At 48.7% G+C, this 17895-nt stretch overlaps 2 protein-coding genes across 4 annotated transcripts; both read right to left on the reverse strand.

Annotated features, from left to right (window-relative positions):
* Positions 1 to 188: 188 nt before the first annotated feature.
* LOC118510877 (nipped-B protein) lies at positions 189 to 16246 on the reverse strand. Of its 3 annotated transcripts, XM_036053243.1 has the most exons (18): positions 15738 to 16246; positions 12066 to 12346; positions 11609 to 11986; positions 10650 to 10946; positions 10252 to 10499; positions 6862 to 10161; positions 6575 to 6769; positions 6420 to 6512; positions 6052 to 6345; positions 5811 to 5986; positions 5567 to 5736; positions 5216 to 5494; positions 4901 to 5136; positions 4331 to 4796; positions 4082 to 4247; positions 3748 to 3925; positions 3411 to 3662; positions 189 to 3274 (listed from the first exon to the last, which is right to left on the reverse strand). In XM_036053243.1, exons 2-18 carry the CDS (start codon positions 12130 to 12132, stop codon positions 3080 to 3082), a joined length of 6990 nt encoding a protein of 2329 aa, XP_035909136.1. In that variant the 5' UTR covers positions 12133 to 12346; positions 15738 to 16246; the 3' UTR covers positions 189 to 3079. The 3 variants fall into 3 exon arrangements, with proteins under 3 accessions (XP_035909136.1, XP_035909137.1, XP_035909134.1); XM_036053244.1 differs by lacking the exon at positions 10252 to 10499 and having other exon boundaries at positions 10543 to 10946; XM_036053241.1 differs by having other exon boundaries at positions 10252 to 10946.
* Positions 16247 to 16547: 301 nt separating this feature from the next.
* LOC118510880 (protein ABHD11-like) lies at positions 16548 to 17862 on the reverse strand. Its single transcript, XM_036053247.1, has 4 exons — positions 17563 to 17862; positions 17310 to 17483; positions 16878 to 17254; positions 16548 to 16818 (listed from the first exon to the last, which is right to left on the reverse strand). The coding sequence occupies exons 1-4, from the start codon at positions 17794 to 17796 to the stop codon at positions 16683 to 16685; spliced, it is 921 nt and encodes a 306-aa protein (XP_035909140.1). The 5' UTR covers positions 17797 to 17862; the 3' UTR covers positions 16548 to 16682.
* Between the last annotated feature and the right edge of the window lie 33 nt (positions 17863 to 17895).

The raw sequence follows: 17895 nt of genomic DNA on the forward strand, positions 1-17895 counted from the left end.
TTGTGCTTCCGGTATTTCTGGAGAATATATTGCAGGCGAAAGTGTCCAATCCGCTTCCTGGAAATACGGTCCATGGCTGCACTCCTCCACCCCAAGGCTCCATCCGATCTCCCTTAGCTCTAACTCCACCTGATCCGGCCAAGGAGCTTGCTGTGCTCCTAAATGCATAATAAAACACACTCTGGATGTACTTTTCTCACGAGAAAATATATTTGCTTTCTCGAAGGATTTTTTGTGGATTTGTGTTTTAAATCGTTTCGTCTAACTTAACTCCAACTGGCGTCGCTCCTTCATTACTCTTTTACAGGTTTTTTTGTTGTGTTTGTTTGTTTCGCATTTACTCCTTTTGTTCAAATATTTACACGAAAGCGCCACAGCTGCACGATCAATCGTACCGTATGAGAGCGTGCCCAGCAGTCCGGTGCATCATCCGGTAGTGGAATCTCAGCCTACTTAATCTGTAAATGCGCACAGTATCATCATCCGCGCACACGTGCACACGCAACACTCAGAAAAAAAAGCCGCTTCAGTTAATACTCCCCCGTTCGTAGTGTAGGTTTGTTCCACTGTTTTCCCTTGTTATCACTACATCTATAATGAATATTGGTTTTCATCCTTTTTTTTCCGGCCTTCGCTCCCATTCGTTCCGTCCCTAACAGTGTGGCGCTGTTTAAGATAATATTGGGATTGCTGCTTCTGCTGCTGTTTGCTAAATCTAGTACCTTTCTTCGTTTTGCATTAAATATTTGCTTTAAAATTATTACACGTACACACCACACCAGACACACACACAAACACGCACTCGTACTGCGAAATTTCGGAAGATGGCGCGCGCGCGTACCTTTCACACACTCTCTGTCCACACCTGCCCCGCTGCTCCTACTACTACTACTACTACTACTAGCTGCACTTCTTCCTCATGCCTGCGAAACATTTGCATTTACTTCAGTCCGTTCCGGTATTCTTACTTAAAGGATCATCTCTAGCAGAAGATGTAGAAGAACAAACAATCGTACGAGTTTACTATTTACAGTGTGCTATTATTATTGCTACCTCTGCTACTGCTACCGTAACCTATAGGAGCTAGTGGACAGTCAAGCGATTGCTCGACCTGCCTACCATTCTGTGATGAGACCACACGTTGGCCAACCACGTATGCATCTTTCTTATTTGGAGGACATGGAGGGCATGGTCCGGTCGAGATTAGATCCCAGCAAAACAACGGACGGTTGTTGTGTGATCTCACATCTCGGCCCCCGTATTTCGCTTAACGTACAAGTAGACGTATAATTGCTGGCTGGCGTATAAACAATCAATATTACAGTATTCCTCTTGCCATGTTGCCAAGAAACAGCATCCCTCTACTGTCCCTCGGACCTGTCAGCGCAATTTGTTTGCATTGCTAATGTTCATCACCTTTCGTGCTGTTCTTTAAACTAAGTAGATCGTTCAGTAATAGACGCGAGCAGTATTTAAATATACAATTATATGTTACAAAACATCGTTTTGTACACCGCTCCCACCAAACACTGTGCCCTATTTCTCCCCCTCTACGCTAACTGGAAACACATGAGTGCATAATCCCACCCCTCCCTCACACACACACACACGCACACACCCACACAGTAAAAGTCTTTCCCGTTACAATTTTTTACCTTTCTAACTTGTTCGCGCGCAATTTGCCGCTGGCTCACATTCGTTTCATTGCAGAGTATAAGTTAATATCCCCCCCCCCCCACCCCCCACACTATACATTCTCCTCCATTTTGTTTTGCTTTCTTTTGTATATGTACTCATCCTCCAAAATTTTATCACTTGCACTGAGCTTTTCAGATGATTTCGCAAAAGCAACACAACATTGCAGGCTACGGTAGCTCGTAACAGAACCACAGGGTAAGACAATTTCAGAACACTAGCACTTCATTTCGTGATATCATCCACGAACGCTCTCCTCATACAGAGAGAGAGAGGGAGAGAGAGCAGTCTGAAATGCTGTTTGCCTGCCCTGCACTGTACGCTACCTTGTGCTTTAAACAGTATCATTTCTGTAAAATCACCTGGAAAACCCTGCAATTCTTTCTCGCCAAAAGAGAGGCAAGTGCCTGATCCCATCACCATACCAACGCTTCTACTAACAGTCCGCATCTCTTTCTCTCTCTCTCTCTCTGTTTTGTGTTTAGTTTTTTTGTTTGTGTTTTTACGGCAAATCTCTTCCAAACAGTTTCATAAATATTTCGATAAACGTTTTAAAAAATTACTCTTCTCTCAATAATTATTGCGTGGTTGGGTTTTGTTTTCCTCTGGTTTCGCGGACATCACCGGGTACTTATTTTTATGTTTTCAGTGTATATGAGGAGCAAATTAAATAAAGGATCTTCTTTTGTTTGTTGCCCGAAATCTTCCCAAACCTGCTTCGTTCGTTACTTTAAATTCTCTTCAACAAATTCATCCGAAACGACGCTTTGAACAACCGTGTGTGTGTTTTTTGTTTTGCTTTAAATTTAAGTGTTGACTTTTTTGTTGTTTAATTTCAACTTTTGTATTGCATGGATTTTAATGTTGTGTTGAGTGTTTGCTTCCCATTTATAAACCGGGCGTCTTTACTAACCAGCATAATAACAGTGCAAAAGGTAAAGGTGATTTGTGGAAAGGGAAAGAGCAAAACAGAAATCAAATGCATTCGATTATCCTGGCGCAGGTTGTAATGTAGTGTAAGGTTTCGCTAATGGAAATAGGAATGCGCATCATTAATGGAAACTACTAGCTGTAGATAAGCTGGCACTAACACAGACAACATAATTGTAAGTAGTGAAGAGGTGAGAATGAAAAACAAAAGGAAAGAAACATAGAACCTACACCCCTACATTACACGTAGAAAGACACAAAGCTAATAAGTTGTAGAGAGGGAAAAAGAGAAGGTAGAATAAACCGGGACACCGTGGCGGATAGATCCCTCTCACGCAGGATGCATCCAAGGGGAGGAAGTACTGTGGTAAACGCAAACATACACACACGCGCGCACAGAGAGGGCGCGATCCGCAGTGGTCCGTGGCTGCGATGGTAGACGAGTGTACGCCTCTTAATCGTAATCATCGTCACTGGCCTCGTCGCTTTCCTCGTCCTCCTCCGTGCTGGACACTTTCCGTTTCTTCTTCTTCGTGCTGGTTCGCCCACTGGCAGCCGATTTGCGTGCCGAGGACAGCTGCTGCCGATTCGATCCGGATTTCGGTGTTTTCGGCACACCCTGGTAAGACGACGATCGATTGCTATAATCCTATAAAAGGTTGATTTTTTGGGGGGAGGGTTGCAAAAATGGCACGTGACATAATAGTTGCGTTAGAACCCGGCCCAAACACACACACACTCGCTCGCTCACACGACCTCCAGCGCGACACTGCTTAAACACTCACATTCTGTTGCGAAACCGTGACGGGGCCACCAACGCCGCCGCTGTTGACGTTGTTCACGTGGCCGACATTATTGCTTGTTCCGTCCGTAGCGGTTGAGTTGTGATTGTGCTGGGTGGACGAGGCGGGTGCCGCCGAGGAAGCCGCGGCTGCTGGCGCTTGTTTGACCGGTGTGCCGGCGACCGAGTTAGGCTTTTCGTCCTCATCCAGCAGATCGGGATCGTCCGGATCAAGCCGCAGCATTAGCTGTTTGAACTGTAGAGAGGGGGAAAAAAAGGGTGAGGAAATTAAAAAGTGCGGTGAAGCGGTAAGCAAAATGGCCGCGCGAACGCGCGCTTACGTCTAAGTATCGTTGCACCAGCTCGATCCGTTCCTTGTCGCCCTTCGCATCGCTGTCGGTGCGGTTCTCCTTCAGCAGCGTTATCGTTGCCTTCGGGTCGAACATTGAGTTGGATCTTCGCTGCATGGCTTTGTCGTAGATTTTGCCGGATTCCGATGGGGAGTATCGTGAGATTTTGCTAAAACGAAATCAGAAAGAAGATAAGTCTTAACGCACCGTCTTTGATTTGACCGAGCCGTTCTAACAAACACTATCTTAATATTTCTTTTATTCTCTCTCTGTGTGGAATTCCTAGCTAGTGTAACCCTGCATTTGCTCCATTTCATTCACTCACCTGTCCGTGATACCGTAGATGTCCTTCAGATGCTGTTTGAGTATTAAGAGAAGCATGCAACCTTGCGCTGACCGTATACAGTTCTCCAAATCGGACGTATCGTCCGGCAGCCGGTTCAGTATTGCTTCCTGATCGTCATCGTCATCGTCTTCGAGGGGATTTTGTGCTTTGAGAATACCAAAAGTAAGGTTACCACAAGCTAGATGTCGGCATTCGCTACATCCGGACAAACTTTTCGACTCGGCTTACCATTAGGTTCGGTGTTTGCCTCCGTCCCCGGCGGTGGCTTTAAACCTTCCCGGAACGTCGCCAACAGGTTCGTGCCCGTCACCGAGATGAGCACGTCGACGTGATGGATAATGTACAGCGGCTCATCCTGCACGACGTACGGGAAGTAGGCCAGATTGTCCGCCAGGTACAACATTTGCCGCAAGCTTATTTTGCCCTCGTCGAATTGCTTCGTGATCGATTGGATCAGGGCACGCCGCTGGGGCTTGGTGCCGCGCAGCAGCGTGTACAGGAACCCGTTCAGCGCCGACGGCGGCTCCTGCGGATCCCGCACCCGGTAGCCCCGGACAATGCTGCTCTCGTCCCGTCGCTGCAGCAGCTCCTGCAGCTCGTACGACAGCTGCATGCCGGCGTGAGATTTCATATTTACAAAGCCCGGGTACTGTTTATCGATTTCCTGCAAATGTCTGTCCGCACTGTGTGCCACCTGTGAAGGAAAAAGAAAAGAAGGGAGAACGTACGAACCGAGTCGGAGTTATTTATTAATGATTCGAAAAAAGGGGCGGGACGGGCGCGGGACGCTGCTCTTACATCCTTTTCCGGATCGGTACTTAAGCATATTAGGTAAGGAACTATTTGTACTGGGTGGACCAAGCCTTGCCGCAGGACTATCTCGACGACCCGCATCGCCCACGTCCGCACACCGTAGTCCCGGTGCAAGAAGCTGCGCAGTATCTCCTTCAGGTAGATCTGTATCACTCGGCTCGCCATGCCGGACGACACGTCGCCCATCTCTTTCAGATCTTCCGTTTTTGATTGTTTTGACCCTGGAATGAAAACGGAACCCAAAAGGATAGTGTAGCTCAACAGCGCAGCACACGGTACGTGTGAAGCATTTGCACTTACACTCCTTATCGTTCCGAACCATCTGGTTCTCTGCCTCGGTCAGATACATGAGAATGTTTTTCAGCACCGTTATCTTCATGTCCGTCAGCACCTTGTCCTGCGTCAGCAGATAGTTGTAGTAGTCGCGCAGCTCGACCTTCATCAGATATTCGTAGTTTTTCACACAGAAGTTACCCATCGAGGTAAGCGCTTCCTTGCACATTTCGCTGTGATCACACGAAAGGAAAAATGCTAACGTGGCGAACACGTCCTCACAGATGTTGGCCGGTAGATTGGAACCTGCAACAAACGAAACGAACAATCAGCTGTAATGGGTAATGGGGGCATTTTATGCATGGGATCTCCGCTCACCTTGATTGGGCTCACCGTACACCTCCGGCAGCCGGAAGTCAAAGTACCGCATGAACAATCCAACCGTAAAGATGCTCCGTCGAAACTGGGGCCGAAAAAACTGCTCGATGGGTATTGAAGAATCGGACGCAAGCTTGTCTTTGATCAACAGCAGACAGTTGTTGTACAATCTGGAAAACAAAGCGACCCGATGTTAGGAGACCGATCGCGAAGAATTCATACCCGAGAGTGCGACAAAGCTTACTTTGCAAAACAGTCCCGAATCAGCTTGTAGTTCTTGGTGATTTTGTTTACCACCGTCGACAGGCAGGAAACACAGCTCAGCACGATCGCGCGGCTTTGCGAAACGATCAGCATCATCAGATGCGACTCCAGGTCCGCTAGGAAAACCTCACTCGGATGATCCATTAGGGGAACCACCTGTTGGTGTGAACCAAGCAAATGGGTTTACATTAAGGTTTATAAAATTGTTTATCCGGGCATACCTGCTCAAGTATTTCCGCTATCGAGCTGATGAATTTCGAGATAATCTGGTTCTGGCAGCGCATGTTCAGATACGGTTCGAGCGAGATTGCGTGGTTCACCAGCAGCTGCGGCTGTATCTTGGCGAACAGATGCAGCGCCGTAATGCAGCCGACGAGCCGCGTGTTTTCCGCCCCTTCCAGCCGCATCGTCGCCTCCACTAGTCCGTCCACAATCTGTTGGCAGGCTTTGATCAAGGTTTTGGGAATCTCCTTCTTCAGCTTCGAATCGTCTTTGCTCTCCTTTGGTTCGAATATCTACAACGGAAAGGTGAGGGGGGAAGATGATATGATTCTCGAAAAAAAAAAAGTATTTAATTAAAGCTGCATACCGTTTTCAGTAAGGCATCGAAACCTTGCGTACCCGTTTCGTGCGACGAGCAGACAACGTCTATAATCTGGGTAATTTTCCTATCCATTGCAGCCTGAGAAAGAAGGGATGACGGTACATTATTGAACGAACTGCGACGGTGCTTGCTGTTCGTACCTTATCATTATCATTGCACGGCGTAAACCACATCGTCATAAACACGTCCATCACCAGCTTCTGGATGCCTTCCTCGTCGTTCACCCTCCGGATCATTTTCACACAAATGTCCGGTATCTTCTCGTGCGCCGGATACTCGATGCAGATGTCTCGAAGGATTTTGATTACCCGTTTCCGTACCGAAACGCCCGTATCCTGCGACAAAAAAAAAAGCCGAGAAGAAACAAACCATCGTTAGCTCCGTTCGCCTGCAGCCCCATGTCGTCCGTGTCTGCGAGCCTGCTTACCAGTATTCGCTGCGAAATCATTTCGTAATACTGATCGATAAGTTCGTGATCGGACAGGATGTACTTCCCGACCAGATCCACCGCTGCCTCGCGCACCGAAATGGCCGTATCGAGCAGCTTCTGCTGCACGCCCATCTGCATGTCCTTCCGCGCCAGCACCATCTGGTCGACCTCCACAATGCTGGCGAGACACTTCATCGCGCGCGTCCGTATCGCGACCACCGGTTCCCGCACGACCAGAATGATCTTCTGCAGGTACTTGTCGTAGCTCTGCGAGAATGACCGCTTGCTGGCGAGATACTGGGCGATCAGGTTCGCGTTGCTGTAGTCGATGTAGGTTTTAATCTCGTAATTGCCACCGACCGGTGCGCCCGACCGCCCGCCACCAGCCGTCCGCCCGCCGAACGGTGCCACCTGACTAAGATAGTATTGTTTCCGTGTGTCCAGCATGCGGAAGATTTCACTGTTTAGCTCCTGATCGATCTGGCCCTCCCGTATGTTGCTCCCGTGCCCGTCGCCATCGTCCGAATCATCACCACCGCCACCGTCCGACCCCCCACCGTCCGAATCGCTCTGATACCGTTTCCGCTTTTTCGCCCCGCCGGCACCACCCTTCTTCCGCGACGCGTACCCCTTCTCGCCCTCGGCAATCTTTTTCTTGCGCTGCATCAAATCCCGATACCACTGGGTGAGGTAGAAGTGGCGCGCATGGTTCCACACCACATTACCCTCGTGCGCGTTCACCGCGAGAAAGTCGAGCAGTATCTTCTGCAGGAACTCGGTCCGCTCCTCCTCTTCGTCCAGCTGAAACTTGCTGTTGCGCATCGGTTCATCGCCCTCCTTTTCCTGCTCGATCTTGATGTAGCGGATGAGCGTGTCCATCGTCTTTACCTTGCAGCGCGACTCGACCGTATCCTTCCGCAACCGTGCCGCCACGATGCCCAGGTATTCGAGCGACACCACGCGGATCGACTGCTCCACCCCCTTGTCGGACATCTTCTTCACCAGCATCGTGCCGAGCAGGCTGAGCAACAGTTCGGCGGCGGGCCATTCGGGCTTGTTCACCGTCGTGAGCAGATCGTGTATGAAGTTCTCGAACAGTGGACGGAAGTCGGTTTCATTCGAGCGGCTTTTACATTTGTCCAGAAAGGTGGTCAGAAAGTTGCCGCCAATGCTGAGCGCCGTGTTGTATTTGCCGAAGATGAAAAGGTCCGTGCTTTTCCCACCACCACCGCCGCCCGCCGTGTCCGTTGTGAGCGTGTCGGGCAGGATGACGGAGGACTGAATCAGCTGCAACACCAGCGCCGTCATCATCTGTATGTTGCCCCCATTGTTGACCAGCTTGTACGGTCGCAGATTCCGCTTCGAGTGGGGCAACCGATCGAACGACGTCAGTATGTCCGACACGATGTTTCGTCGATGGTGTGCGTACTTTTCGTTCTGAAAGATTGTCGTCACCAGATCGAGACACACGAACTGGAGCGTTTCGATGTTGTCCACGAAGAACGGTTCCACCCCGAGCGAGGACGCGTGGATGACGATCGTGTCGACAAAGTGGAACGATTCGAACATCGTTACGAGCTGCTTCGACAGCTCGACCGTTTTCGTGTACAGCATCGTGATGCCCTTCTGCTGGTAGCTGACCGCCTTCTTCTTCTTGTTGCCCTCGCCGGCTTTCCGCTTCGTTTCCACCGAGTACACCGGATCGTACGAGGGGAAAATCGTTTCCCGCAGCTGAAACTGGACGAACTTGATGATCGCGTCGATGTTGTCCTCCTGCAGGAACTTTGTGTTTTTGCTCGTGTACAGACAGCAGACGAGCAGTGCCGCCTCGACCGCGTTCAGTATCTTCTCGATGCACTCATCCCCCACCAGATCGTCCTGCAGCTCGGAGCCGCTCAAGTTCTTCGCCGAATGGATCGAGCGCATTGCGTACGTGATGAGCAGCGTCAGCTTGTTCTCCGGTATTGCATCGATCGCGTTGCGTACCTTCAGCTTGGCCGCCTCCGCACTAATACTATTCAACAACCCCGTCGGTATGCATTCGTACTGCTCGTCGCCTTCCTCCATCGTGGGCGTTTCCGTTTCATCGAGCTGGTCGAAAATTTTGCTCATCAACGACACGAACCGTTGGTACGTGTTGGTGGCCATCAGCTCTTCCTTGCTAAGCTTTTTCACCACCGGTGCGGCGGCCGGCCGCTCCACTCGCCGCAGCTTCGGTTTGCTCAGGTAATCTTCCGGATTTTCCTCAACCTTTTCCTGCGCTGCTTTCCGTTTCGACGGTGGCCCGATGCGTACGGCGGCCGATTCTTCCTCCTTCATTTTGCTGAAAATCTGATCGAAAGACTTTTTCTCCAGCCCCATGCGGGCCGCCATTTTCGGTTCTTCGGCCACAAATTTTTTGAGCCCCTCGGCGGCGACCAGCATCTTGGTGTGCTTTTCCGTTAACCGTTCCGAGCCGACGATCACCTTCGGCAGCTTCAGTGTGTCCACCTCGCTGAGCGGTATTAGTCGGAAGAGATGCTTTGAGTCGATTGGCGGAGGTTTGTTGATGCCGGCTGCTGGAGCTGGTTTGGTCGGTGCTGGCGCTGCCGCGGTACTGCTGCTACTGCTGCTGCTGCTGCTGCTCGACTGAGACGAAGCAGCGGGACGATTTAGCGTGGCAGTGGACGCATTGCCCATCAGCGCACCGCTTACACCGATCGGACGTATGGCAGGTGGGGTGGTAGTAGCATTCGCATTCGGTTGCCCACCGCCAGCTCCCGGTGGTCTGGGTTTGTTTGGCCCCAGCAGTGGCGTCGGGTACCGGTGCGCGGTGGTTTGCGCCTGCTGGGGACCCTTCGTCGCGTGATGCTGTTGCGCGATGTTTAGCGATGTGCCGGTTGCGTTGACCGTGTCCGGCGCCGTGCTGCCTTGGGCTGGGGACGGTCTACCCCGGGCGTCGAGATTTTTGCTCTGCTGCTGTTGCTGCAAATATTCGTTGTTCCGGGGTGCCGTTTCGGGAAGCTTTGCGTTGGTGAATTGTTGCTGCTGCTGCTGCTGCGTTTGCTGCTGCTGCTGCTGCTGCTGGTACAGTGTTTGCTGATGATTCATTCCGCCGGACGGGGCAACCACGGCTGGGGTGCCATTGTTGAGATGAGATTGCTGGTGCTGCTGCTGCTGCTGTTGAGATTGCGGTAATAGAGTGTTGTGGTTTGGCAGATGTTGCTGCTGCGGCGACTGTTGCGGGTATTGGTGCTGCTGTTGTTGGGTTGAGGCACTGTGTATATTATTATTCGTTTGATTTATCACATTTAGGTGCTGCAAGAGGAGAGAGAGAGGAAAAATAACAATCAGTTTCAATCAATCAATCCTTAACATTGCATGTAAGATATGGCAAAGACGTTATACCTGTTGCTGTTGTGGGATTAAGTTATTTTGTTGCAACATGGTCGCCGCCTGATTACTACCGACCGTTGTGTAGGATGCTGCTGCTGTGGAGGACTGCTGGATCACACTTTGATGCGGATCCAGTGCCTGCAACGTTTGATCCTGCCCGATGTTGGATGCATGGGAAACGATCACATTTTGATTGTGTTGTTGCTGCTGCTGCTGCTGCTGTTGGAAGAGTTGCTGCTGTTGCTGCAGTTGGCTGTTTTCTGCAGAATTGGACGAGTACGTAACGTTTTGTATATTAATCACCTGTTGCTGTAGCTGTGAGCCACCACCACCACCGACCGGTTGCTGACCGACCATTACGGTGGTTGGCGTTTGGGTGGGAAGGATGGGAAAGGAATTTTGCTGCTGACCGCGAATGATGGTGGCTTGCGGCGTAGGGATGATTTGGTTTGGGTCGGCAAATTGAAACTGTTGCTGTAGAAGCTGAGTTTCCTGTAGCTGCTGCTGTTGTTGCTGTAGATTAGGGACAGTCTGCTGTGCATGGTGAAGTTGCTGCTGCAGCTGCTGGATGTCATGTTGACTTTGAAACACCGATTGCAACTGTTCGATTGGTACTGGCTGCTGATTCGTATACGTTTGGGGTAATTGCACCAGATTTGTGTAACTTTCGTTGGGAAGGTTGTAAAACTGTGTCTGTGATGTTGGAGCTGCGCCACACACGTACAAATAAACACACACGCATCAAACAATCCAAAATTACAGTAAAGAAAAAGAAAAATAAAGCAAAATCAGCAATCATAAACAGTTCTAGTGTGGGATGTGGGAGCGAATTATTAAAAGCAATTGTAAATGTTACCGAATTACCGAAGCAATATTATATACATCATATACATATAGCAACTGTACAAACACGGTGAGAAGCCGTGATACTAAACTATAAGTAATGTGAAAAAGTTAAAAAGTTCTGTAACGAAATTATCTACAACGGAACTACTTATACCATAAAGTTTGCAATAATTATTTCAATACATGTTAGTACAAATACAACATTCAATTCGACTAGGTGCAATTGGTTATTTGTAATGTTTTTCTGTTAATCCTGCAGGCAGCAGACTTTCCCTTAGCAATGCAGCAACAACAATAGCGTCTTGTACGCGATGGGTATAGATAACGAAGATTATTCTGTTTAATGTACTTTGTACAGTGTGAATAAGGTGGACAGGAGGTTAGTTTGGTGAGCTTAGGTAGTTATAATGCGGTTTAGCTTGATCTATTATCCAGTTTGAGTTACTGAGATACAGTAAGGCGTTGAAGATGCCAGATTTTGGATTAGTGTGACATTAGTGTAACACCATTCTCCCCCACTTACTTATCTTCTGCTGCTGCGCCACCAACTGCTGATTTCCTACCCCTTGCGCAACAGCACTGCTGAACATTTGGTGGATTTGTGGATTGTAGGGGCTCTTGAAAACGTTCGGCCGGCTGGCATGAATCGCCTGTAACAGCGACGGTCCATCGATCGGTGCACCGCCATTGGCCGGAGCAGCCGGTTGCGGGTACTGATCCTTCAGCTCGATGCTGTCCGAATTGGTTTGTTCGATTGCCGTCACGAGCTGTGCGGTTAGTGCGTCATCCCGTGTGGCGAGCAGATTGTTCGCTTCCTCGGCCACACGCGGATGGAACAGAAGCGAACGGTTTAGCGAACCGGACACGGACAGTGAATCGGAGATGGGAAGTTCGCTCAGCACTAAAACGAATACAAAGCAAAAAGGTTTAATAAAGATAAACATTTGTCTGACAATATTGTACCGGCGGCAACTACTCACAGTCGGAAAGACTGGTAAGACCAGCGAGTGTGGTTATTGGAACGCTTGGAACATCTCGATCACTCATTGCTACTGTTGTTGCTGGTGACGATAGGTGTGCGGCGAAACGTAATAGAAGTTTGCAGGCAGACTGATTTCCCTGGTTGTAGATCGGTGTTCCAAGCTGTAGATCGGTGTTCACAGAATATGTTCAACAGCACGATGGCCGGTAAGAATTAACCACGAGTTTCGTTGCGATGCGTATCGATGCTCAGGGAAATGCCGAGTAAGTGGTCCAGTTCCTACAGGGTAGAGAGCGTATGCTACGTTAGTGCTTGTTGCCATGGTAACGAAGGCAGTATCACTTGGAAGAATAAGATGTTGGATATCCACGTACTGTATAGCTCTCACTAAATAGCGAAACTTTACATTCTATCAATTTAGAAATTTTCAGAAATTTTTGGCACTACGAAAAGACTACTCTTCCAAACATCCGACAGAATCTCCAAAACAAACAAAACCCCGGTAGCGTTCAGAGCACAGAAGGAAAAGTCATCAAAGCAACCGGCGAAGTGTCAGAAGCATCTCCCAACAACGGTTGCTTGCTTGGATCGCGGGAAAATGTTTTCCTTCAAGAGTTTTTGTTTTGAACGTGTACACACTTGCACACACATACAGGCGCGCGCGCGCGCATCTATCAAAGCAGTAGAAGAATATTCCGCGCGTCGTTGAGATTCTGCAGAAAAACACGCGCGCACAAACACATACATCACACTCGATATCGTCCCGCTCCTGGCAAGTGTTTCCCGCACTGGTGTGTTGTCGATTTTTTAAACACTGTTTGCTTCAACAAAACCGGGAGAGAAATACAGACAAACGCGTGCTGGCGGAAAAGCGTCACAACGCACACAAGCGCACCATTCGTACACAGGAGAAGCTGTGCTGCCGTACATGTATGTGTGCAGCATACAATGAGCAAAGGAGCAAGAGAAACAGATGGAAATAATAGTAACAATAATACGGCTGAGACGCATCTTGACAGTTCGGGTGCTCTCTTTCTGGCGCAGCGTGCGAAGAAAAGGGTAAACAATTGTTACAGCTTCCACCGTAACTGCAATTGCTCGGGATCGGTCGGGGGGGTGCTAACATGGTGGTAGGTGGTGGACAGCAAATCATAATAATTAATCACCCAGCATACACCCGATTCCTGGCATGTAAGCGCGAGCTGGCCAGCCATAGTTAACACACACACACAACACACTTCACACAATGGTTCACAATTTAACAAATTTTCTTCGGACACCCTCCCCCCCCCCCCCCCCCACACACACAGCTCCGGGAAACGCAACGCCGTTGGGTGGTGGGCGGAGAGATTTTCTCCAGTGGAAAACAGAGCCAGCCAGCTAGCCAGCCAGCCTTGTGCAGTTCTGCGTACAGGATCGAAAACAAAGAAACCTCCAAACTTGGCAGCCAGCGACAGACCACGCGCGACAAACGGCACAAAGCAGCTGTCAAAATGTGTAGCAGCGCGAAAGTAATTCTTTTGTTACCGAAAAGCGAAAACTGCTCACTTCGATTGGTGGACGTGAAAAGCGTGGGATTTTGGAGCTGTGGAAATATTTAAAATGTAAGTCCTAACAACGATTTTTTTTTAAATTGTTTTATTCATTTAAATTTTGAAGTAGAAATTTGATCAGGTTGCTCGTCGGTAATAAATGCACTACAGTAAGTACAAGAAATGTGCGACAAGTCGTAGTGCACTGATTTCAGATAGAAAGCCCGGCTTTAAAACCTGCCGACATCGAAAATAAAAATCATCGTATCATAGAATAACGACTCATATTTTTTAAAGCTCTTAAATGAAAGATTGATGAATTTAACAAACGGCATTAAACTAGGAGCTGTTCAAGGAGAAAATGGATCTATTTTGCCATTCAAAGGCACATTGAAATAGCTAATGCGTCGCAAGTACCGACCGCTGACCTAGATAGAAAAATCAGTATGATGTGGACCAGATACTCATCTAATTCTTAATTTTTTTGCTAGTTTGGATTTGTCAGTTTGTAAAGAGAGCTAACATTCAAGCCGCAAAATACACCCAATTTGAGTTCTTAAAAATCTGATAATTTTGTTAATATAGTTTTGGGTAGAAATTGCAGTGCCGGTTGCTAATACGACAACCAGGTTAAATTCCCTTGAGGTTCTACTGCCAAAGAAGCTAGTTAAGAAAGGATTTTTTAATAAAATAAACTTCAAATCGACACCCAAATAAGCTATACAAATTCTATTCCATTCGATAGCGTGCGTATAGCGGGAACTAGCTGTAAACATCTAGCCTGTATCCCTAGGCTACTGTGATGGTGCTTTTTGATGCAAAACCGAAATGAGTAGAACGGGAAGTCAATACACACTTGGAAACAACCACAGCAGGCCAGTCCATTGGCGATCGGAAGATGCACTTCTTTACGAGATAAGGAGAACCGATTGACCACACTAATTTCCGTTACTGCAAACATTGAATTTCCCTTTGTAAGGGAGCACAAATTTACCACTAACAATTTAAATGGGGAGCTTTTGTTGTTTGCCTGCTGTAATGCACCTGGCCCATCGATGTCCCGCCGCGTACGCGAGAACTACTGGTGTGTGTGTGTGTGTGTGTGTGTGTGTGTTTCCTCCACAAAACACACAACACGGTCTAACGGTGCTCAACACAACCATAACCAAAGCCTACTTGTTAAAACCCAGTGGGCAGAGAATAGGGATTTCTGGTGGTGGATATCTTGATTCGCCGCGAGCGCGTTCGCGAGTTGCTCCCTTACTTCAAAAAACGCACACATACACACACGCGTACACGTTCGAACACTGTCTGGCACGAAGAAAGTGGCATAAGGGAAGGAACGAAAAGAACCGTGCACCGATGAATGAAGCAACGAAAAATGCGTCCACGGAACATTCCACGCATCACCACACTACACCACCGAGACGCACACACACGTTGTGGCCCACCCGGTTTTGGACACGATCAGCGAGCCAGCCAGCCAGCCTGCCAGACACTCCACCGAACACGGTGACACCTCAGCGGGAATGGAATGCGTTACCAGGTTGCCTCTTTCGCTGCTCTTTCTCTCTCTCTCTCATCTGTTACGTCCCGAGGGCTTAACCAGATGATTCTGGTGATGATGCTGCGTGTTCTTGCTGCGAATATCTGGTGGGCTGGATGGTTGTTAGGCACAGCAGCATCGTCGCCCTGTCACAGAGGGTTTACGTTGGGCCCCCTTCGGATACAACGCAGCTTCAGCTGCCGAAGGATTCTACCGCCAGAGGGCTTTCGAAAAACACCGAATCAACACGCACGCACGCACGCACAAACACACGCACACGGCAACAACCGCCAGCCAGCCACGGGCCGAAGCGGACAGGTCAGCGAACCAAAATATTGCCGAGAACCGAACGACCGAGATGGAAAAAAAACTCCCACATTCACTTTCTCTCCGCGGCAGCTTTTCCACGGACGCTTTCCCAACGCGTCTGCCTCCGTTTAACCAAATACACCACTTCTCACAGCCTACTTGCACTGGCCTGTTCACGACGCGCGGTACGAAATGGAAGATAGGTGAGAGGAGGGGGAACAGGGGCTCGGGGTGCACAACGACGCGTCGTCTACCGGATGATGGAAACACGGGGTTCCTCTACCTGCGTGACTGCTGCCACACCACGGCTACGGAGACAGGAAAATAGCATCTTTTCACATCGCCGCACCAGGATCGCTTTTTCCCGTTTCCACAAACAACACCGGGGGAAAACGTCGTCACGGGTGTACCGATAATAAGTGTCGATGCCGTTGTTTCTTTTGCTGCTGCTGCTGCTGCGACGACGACGATGACGATGATGGTGGTGGCGATGATGATGATGATGATGAATGATACTGTGCTGCTGCTGCACCACTACGCGAAAAAACACGCAAATCGACGGAAAACGAAACGGAACAGAAAAAACTGCACTGCACCGACCGTGCACGGCCACTCACGATCACCGTAAGCTCACTGATTTACGCACGTTCACGATCAATTTTCACCGTTTGTTCGTAGAAGCCGTGAATCCCGTTTTTCCCGAACGGGGTAGGCTTTTTTTTGCTCTCGTTCCGAAACGAAAATGGCGAACTACATACACAATTACGGCCGACGCTCGATTATCCGTGCTCCTTTCATTGCGAAGCGAAGTGACAGTTTGGTGTGTGCGTGCGTGCGAGAGGTGAGTACATGACGTTGACAGTTGGCGTCGGTGGAGAAAAAAAAGTAAAGATGGCCGATGGCGGGCGAAATCCGCGGCGCTGGAAATTAACGGAAAAATAGAAATTGATGCATAGCTCATTTTGTGAGTGCTATTCAATCGTTTTTAAATACATTTTTAGCAAAATCGATTCCTTATGATGGTTCCACGTATAAGAAATCATTTGTCATTCCAATTAAACTTGATTCGTGTTCGATATTAAACCAACAGTAATTGAGAATGGAATGTAGCAAGAACAGTGAGATTTTCTTTTCTTATCGTCCATTTGCTTTCTTTTGCGCAAAATTAACAATTCCATTCTATGAAACTAGATAAATTCGACATAGTACACCACACCATTCATAGCCTCTATTCATTGAGAAAGTTCAGTACGAGCTTCGCAAACTCGGTCGACTTTTCACTGTGAACCCAATGGCCGGCATCCTGCACGTACGTAATTTCCGAATTAGGAAACAGTTGCTTTATCAACGGTACATCTGCGGGTCTGAAAGGAAGAAGAGCATTTAAGCTAATCGATCCACGCGAAACCTCTCCGCCACTTACTTAACGTAATCCGAACGACCACCAGCAATGAATAACGTTGGTCCTTCGAATTTCTCCCCAGTCAGTTGCGGGAACTGTGCTACCCCGCTGTTGAAATTACGCTCCAACGACTGTAGATTGATGCGCCACCGGAATTTACCACCGTTTTCCTTTTCTCCCTTGACCAGATTCGTTATGAGGAAATCTCGCAGTGGCTTTTCCGCCACGATGCGGCTCAGCTGTTCATCGGCAATCTTCCGCGCCTGATGGATGGTGGCTTCGGGCGATATTTGAATCATCTTCATCGATTGCAGGAACAGCGGGATGTTGGTGTTGCTGGTGCCAAGTCCGGTGCTGGGTGAGATGTCCACAATGATTGCCTTTTCCACCAGTTCGGGCTACAAATGAAGAGGTAAGTATTCGATTTTCCAGAGTAAATATTAAGTAACTTACATATTTCAGCGCTAAAAGCATCATCGCACGTCCTCCCATGCTGTGCCCGATGATGGAAGCTTGCTGAATGCCCAATGTTTTGTACAGTTGAACCAAATCTTCCACCATATGGTCGTACGAGTGTTCATCCGTGTGTGGGCTGTCTCCGTGATTACGTGCATCGATGGCGTATATCTGTTTGAATCGTATGAATCATTTCATTGGCGTTCCGTTTCAAAAATATAGGGGGGTTTCACCGGATGTACCTATATACCTTACGGACGGGTTTGGTATTCTTATGAAACGCCTTGGCCAAACTGTTCCAGTTCGACTTTGACCCGAACAGTCCGTGAAGTACGAGCACTGGCGGTGCATTGCTGTCCGACACGTTGTTTTCGTACCGCGTGAACGATAGAGGAACCGGAACTGGCCGGGAATAGCATGCTGCACTTAGGTGAAACGACCGGATGGACGTTTTTATTGTCCTGCACACGGAATATGGAAACATTTCTCTCGGACAAAGGGCTACTGTGTGTTTGTTTTTGTTTTGAACGACTGACAGCTGACTGAGCCCTTCGTTTTCTTATTGATTCTCTTCATTCTTTCG

The sequence above is a fragment of the Anopheles stephensi genome, chromosome 3 (assembly GCF_013141755.1).
Source record: "Anopheles stephensi strain Indian chromosome 3, UCI_ANSTEP_V1.0, whole genome shotgun sequence".
In the NCBI taxonomy this organism is placed as follows: domain Eukaryota; kingdom Metazoa; phylum Arthropoda; class Insecta; order Diptera; family Culicidae; genus Anopheles; species Anopheles stephensi.